Below are 6,176 nucleotides of genomic sequence, written 5' to 3' on the forward strand. Positions count from 1 at the left end.
CCTTGAGTATGATTTTCGACAAGGTTCGCAGGCTCCAAGGCCATTCTTGGGCCAGTCGTACGTCAACCACTCCCTATGTTTACACATTCATGCCCTAGGTATAGAGGGAACTGTTCTGTGCAAAGGTTTATGTACAATTATTTATTTAAAACAGTTGTAGAATTTAAACAAACATAAAGATATCAAAGCCAAATAAAATAAATACATACAAAACAAACAAAGTAAAAGGAACAAATATTTGAACTATTTTTTTATTTTGCTAATTTCATCATTTATTTGGGCCTGACCCTCTTTAAGCTTCCCTAGTGGAGTCGCCATTTGTTAGAACCCAAAAAATTCCTATCTAGCCTACAGATGACTTGGACTTCCATTTTGAAAATCTCATCGGTTAAATAATGCCCGAAAATCAGACTAATCTTTAATCAATGATTTTGAAAAATGTTCAAAGAAGTCGCCGCCAATGTTTTACTCAAAACATCGGAAAAAGAATTTTTTTTTTTATAAAAAATGACCAAAATGGCCTTCACACACACACACACAGACACACAGACACACACACACACAGACACACACACACACACACAAAGACACACACACATACAGACACTGACACACAGACACACACACAGACACACACACACAGACACAGAGACACACACACACACAGACACAGACACACACACACACACACACAGACACACACAGACACAGACACAGAGACACACACACACACATATATATATATATATATATATATATGTATATATCACACACACACACAGAGACAGATATATATATATATATATATATATATGTATATACAAAAAATAAAATAAAATTACATGAAATTTTAAATATCTCATATTGATACATGACATTGTGTGATTTACTTTTGTAGTTTTTAAAGTTAAAAAAATTATAAATGATGTATTTCATAAAGAATTGAGAATTATTTTGAAAAAGTATGCAACTTTTCAGTTTAATTATTTATTATTTTTGTTATATATTTTCTTTCATGTTAATGTTAACTAAAAATAATAATAAAATGACATTTATTTTATTTCATAAATTGCAAGGAAGCTAAAAATCATCCTGAAGTGAAATAATTATTTGATTTTAAATTTTATGATTACAAAGCATTATATTGAAGATAAAACATATATACTTTTTTTTAAACTTTAATATATGATTATAGTTATAATCATGAGGAGCATGAAAATTTTAATATATTTTAACCATTATTATTATAAATATAAAGAAAAACTAGATTTTAAGAAAAAAATAGAGATATAAGTGAAAAAAATGATAAATATTTATAGTTTAACAATATTACAACACAATTAATATATACTTCATCAATGAATAATAAGAAAAACAATTATATAAATAATATAAAATTATTTTTACCAATGGATGAATTAGTTTAATAAATGAATTATTTTTCATGTTAAGATAAAATAGATATAAAGACGTGAAATGTCTCGATTTTACTAATCTATACATATTATAAAGGAAATATTGAAATATATAATTACTTTTAATCTCCACTTTTTAGTGAACCATTGTACTTTTAAGATGTAAAAAAATCTTCTTATATTTTCTCTTAATAACTATTTACAATTTTTTAATATTTATTTGTATATAATTATTGAAAATACGAAACACCTTAATCCCTCGTATATTTATAATAAGGATTAAAACAGAAGAAAAAAAATTGTTGAAATTTTAAAAATGACAAAATTTTGTAGGAAAACTAAAATAAGACAGAGCAGTATTTGTAAGGAATATTTTGTTTTGAAGGATATTTGTAAGAATTTAAAAGCAAAAATATTACATTACTAAGTATAGAATTGTATGTATGGAAGCCTCTAATAGAAACATTTTAGACAGGAGTGGGCCGAAGCAGAACGGGCCCGTAGGTCCATACGTAAAACGAAAGGGGAACCAATGGTGGTGTTTAGTGTTTACGAAAATCAAAAATCTTGTTCACCCTTTTCGGTTTTCTATCATTCTACAAAATCCCTCGTTTCCTTCTTTATTCCCATTTCCCACCCTTTCATCATTCATCGCCTTTGGCCACCACCCAGATTCTCCTCTCACCACGCTTCCCTCTTCGCTCGCCAAATTTCCATTCTTTCCATCAGATCCGCAACTCCACCCATCCATGACGCTTGGCTCAGGAGGATCCAGTGTCGTGGGTCAGTCCCTCCACTTCTCTACGCTTATAAACGACGCCGTTTTGCTTTTCCCTTTTTTAGCTTTCGCTGATTTTCCCTTCTGCCTCCGTCGATTTTGTTCCTTCCTTGTCGCCGTTGACCTAACACACTCGCCGTTTGCTTTTTTTTTTTTTTTTTTTTTTTTTTTTTTTTTTTTACTTAATGATTATTATTATTTATTTCCCTTTTGGGGGTTTCTCTGTTCGTAACGTCGGAGGACTTCTGGATCGTTGACTGGGGTTTCCTAACTGGGATTTGTTTTTTTTTTTTTTTTTTTTTAAATTGACATTCACAATTTTTAAACTTTAGTAATTACTTAACTGAGATGTTGTTCAATTTTCTTTTGTTTGTTGTCTTGTGATCATGGGCATAACCCTTTGTTGCAGTTTTTGCGGATTTGTATGTTTTTCTGAAATGTGTGTTTTGATGCTTCAATTGTTTGTTGGAGGTTGTGAGTTGTAACTTTTTGGTTCTGATCATATGTTATGAGCTTCATGCATTGAAGTGAAGTGAGCCTTTACGAGGATAAGTGTGTTTTGAACTTTTATAAAAAGGTGTAGGACGGTGATTTCAGCTCCAATGTCAACGTCTTTTTTTTTATTGTTTCCGTAATTTCCTTAAGTTATGACGAGTGTCACTGCGACCACATTTTATTTTAAACCTTGCTTTGAAGTGGTGCATGTTTTTGGATTTCAAGTAGTGGGATTGATAGTGATGCCTTAAATCGATAGTCAATCTTTTGGGTACTTTTTCTGTCAATAACATGCACACTCTTGTAAACTAAATACTTATTTATGCCTAAAGCATTCTTACACAGAGCATTAACTGATTTCTCCTATTGGAAAATGCATGGATAGGGAAGAGGCTAAACACATTCAAAATGAGGATGTGTCTCTGTAAAATGGAAGGAAATAAAACCATTGTCGCATAGTGGGGCAACAATTTTTGTCATTGCTGTAGTTTTTGTTTTTGTCTGTTAATGTTTCTGTAATTGTTCCTTTTGTCAGCCAATGTTGATGTAATTGTTCTTGTTGTTGGTTAATGTTGCTGCAATTGTTCTTGTTGTCGGCTAATGTTTTGCCTACGGCTCATGTTTATGCTATAAAACACCGCAAATCTAAGCTTTATTCTAAATTTGTTGTGAATGTAGAGGGTTCGCTATAGTGTATTAGTTAAATCTTTGTGGTACAATTGTCCTAGACCTTGAGATTTGGACCTTGAATTGAGAATGGATCATACGATATATGATATTGTTGTCATGCATGAATCATACAATGGGTAGATATATTGTTTTATTGTAATAAAGCTTATTTCTAACATGTTGGAAAATTGTGAGTGTGTTTTGTTAAATATTTGTACGCTTAAATGCAGTTCCAAGGAACTTCAGATTGCTGGAGGAACTTGAACGTGGAGAAAAAGGAATTGGAGACGGCACGGTTAGCTATGGAATGGATGATGGTGATGACATTTACATGCGCTCTTGGACTGGCACCATTATAGGCCCCCATAATGTAAATATTTCTCCCCCAGCATTGTGGATTCATCTTTATGCATGTGCGTCCAATTATATTTATCAATCACCTGTGGCAGATCAAAGGCCGGCCACAGAAATTTTACACGGGAACTTAGGAGTGTTCATGGGTTGGGTTTAGCCAAATTTACCCAACCCGATCGAATGTTTACTGGTTGGGTCGGGTCATATTTGTGTAATTTTTGTCAAACTCAAATTGAACTGACCCAGTCATAAATGGGATTGAGTTGGGTCAATTGGTCCCCAATCATTTAAAATTATTTTAATTTTTCTTTTTAAAAGTTAACTAAGTTTGGTATATAAAAACTATAATTGTATCAATATAAGATATTTCTATCAAACACATTAAACAATATTAATAATCTTATAATAAACAATAATTTTTGAGTAGTAATGATTTTTCTATTTAAAAAAGATCATATATGCAATTTAAACCAATGTATATATGCGTTTGACTTGCTCTAAGACCTATCAAATAGCTCCCACATAAAAAGTGGTCATTTTTGCAGTTTGAATCTAGTCAAAGAAAAAACTTCAACTCATTTTTGCGGTTGAAAAATTTAAATTCACAGGCAAAGGTTGACTTAGTTTATCCGAAACAGAACCGTCCATGCATGGAAGTTAGACGGTCTAAAATTGATCTCCTCACTCTCAACTCAGCAATGTAGCATATGTTATAGCATTTCTTGAAACATACTCTTGTATATGACAGCATGTTTTATGTCCAAATTTAAGAATTTGATTAGATGTTCTCCTCATTTGTCTTGTGTGTCAGACTGTACACGAAGGAAGAATTTATCAATTGAAGCTATTTTGTGATAAAGACTACCCAGAAAAGCCCCCAAGTGTTCGATTTCATTCACGGATCAACATGACTTGTGTTAATCATGAAACTGGAGTGGTATCATTTATATAATTTTTCACATGCTTTCATTTTACAAGTATTTTTGTGCAGTGCATGCTGGGATATATAAACTGTGCTAATAGCAGTGTTTTCAACTTTTATTTTACAATCGGTGATAACTTGAGATGTTTGTTATTAGAGATGTAATCAAGTTTGATGTGGGATTTTGGAAACTTAATAACTGATTGATTATCTGTGTGGCAAGATTTATGGACTTGTAAATGAAACAGGTTGAACCAAAGAAATTTGGTCTTCTTGCAAATTGGCAAAGAGAGTACACCATGGAGGATATACTGACTCAGCTGAAGAAAGAAATGGCAGCTCCTCATAACCGAAAGCTTGTGCAGCCTCCTGAAGGAACCTACTTTTAGCATCCAAGATGGTATAGATGGTATTGCATATGCTGTATGCAATATATAGTGTGTAATGCTTTGTGGATCCTTCCTTCTGAATTCAAGAACATATTGGGGAATGCCCCAAAAAGCTTCATATTTCCATCTCCATGACTTCATAGTTGTTTTATGGTCTTTGTCAACTGTGCTGAAGGGGACTGTTTGATTAAAATATTGTGTGTCAAATATTTCGAAAGCAACTCCTTAAGTAGTATTTTCCCTTCAAATTTAAAGGCGCTTTCAATTTTAGTCTTTCTTCTTATGACTTCACTTTCTTTCTCCCTTGTAAGTAAGCTTCAGCCAAATGGAAAATTGGCAATGGCCATGTGGATGTGTCTTTGGTTTGGTGCTTGTTTAGTTCGATAGTATCTAAAATATGGAAATCTTCCCGAGCCAAATATAATTTGTTCTCTAGTATTTATTTTGGGTTCTCGCCTCAATTTTTGTTGTTGATAATTGTGCATTTTTCCCTGCATCCAATCTTTTGGATTCTTTTCTGAGGATTTATACTGATATTGTTGTAAAACCCGTATTTTGTTTTTGAAAATATGTAAACTTTAGTCTTTTAAATAATATGAAGTTTTTTGAATCATAAAATGTCGAGATTAGTTCTTAAAAATAATCTGCACGATTTTGTCTGCTGCTGATAAATACAATTTAATCGCCTGCTGTAAATAAAACCAGACTTAAATATGTTTTTAAGTTTTGAAATTTTGAAAAATGTAAGTTTTGTGTTTAGTTTCTATAATTTCAAATAATACTGTGTTGGTCCCTCATTTAAAATTTGTTTGCAGTCTTCAAAATATTAAAGCTTATTATTTTATTCCTTCCCAAAACATTAAAATTTATTATTTTAGTCCTCAATTTGTCTCACTATTATGATATTAATGATTAAAATAATATATATATTTTTTAAAATTACAGGGGCTTAAAAAATAAATTTTACACTTGAAGGGCAAAACAATAATTTTTTTATATTTTAGAGACTGAAAATATAGATTTTAAATGTGAGGGATTAAAAAAATATACATCTTAATCCGAGGACTAAAGTTATAATTAAACCATAAATTTAAAATGCATTTTTCAGACACTGATATTTACTAGTTTGTCTGGATCATTGATCGATTGAGGAG

General features: G+C 31.6%; 1 protein-coding gene across 1 annotated transcript; it reads left to right on the forward strand.

Annotated features, from left to right (window-relative positions):
- The first annotated feature begins 2,019 nt into the window (after positions 1-2,019).
- Positions 2,020-5,380, forward strand: LOC109789887 (ubiquitin-conjugating enzyme E2 variant 1D). The gene is made up of 4 exons (XM_020348934.3): positions 2,020-2,198; positions 3,588-3,727; positions 4,523-4,648; positions 4,882-5,380. The coding sequence occupies exons 1-4, from the start codon at positions 2,165-2,167 to the stop codon at positions 5,020-5,022; spliced, it is 441 nt and encodes a 146-aa protein (XP_020204523.1). The 5' UTR covers positions 2,020-2,164; the 3' UTR covers positions 5,023-5,380.
- The last annotated feature ends 796 nt before the right edge of the window (positions 5,381-6,176 follow it).

Source organism: Cajanus cajan, chromosome 7 (genome assembly GCF_000230855.2).
Source record: "Cajanus cajan strain Asha chromosome 7, NIPB_CcT2T_4, whole genome shotgun sequence".
In the NCBI taxonomy this organism is placed as follows: Eukaryota; Viridiplantae; Streptophyta; class Magnoliopsida; order Fabales; family Fabaceae; genus Cajanus; species Cajanus cajan.

What these genes read in the sequence shown, in the direction of transcription:
- LOC109789887 (XM_020348934.3), top strand. Translation starts at nt 2,165, where the DNA reads ATGACGCTTGGCTCAGGAGGATCCAGTGTCGTGG. An exon ending in CCATTATAGGCCCCCATAAT is followed by an intron (nt 3,728 to 4,522) that starts GTAAATATTTCT and finishes CTTGTGTGTCAG; the next exon opens with ACTGTACACGAAGGAAGAAT. An exon ending in TTAATCATGAAACTGGAGTG is followed by an intron (nt 4,649 to 4,881) that starts GTATCATTTATA and finishes TAAATGAAACAG; the next exon opens with GTTGAACCAAAGAAATTTGG.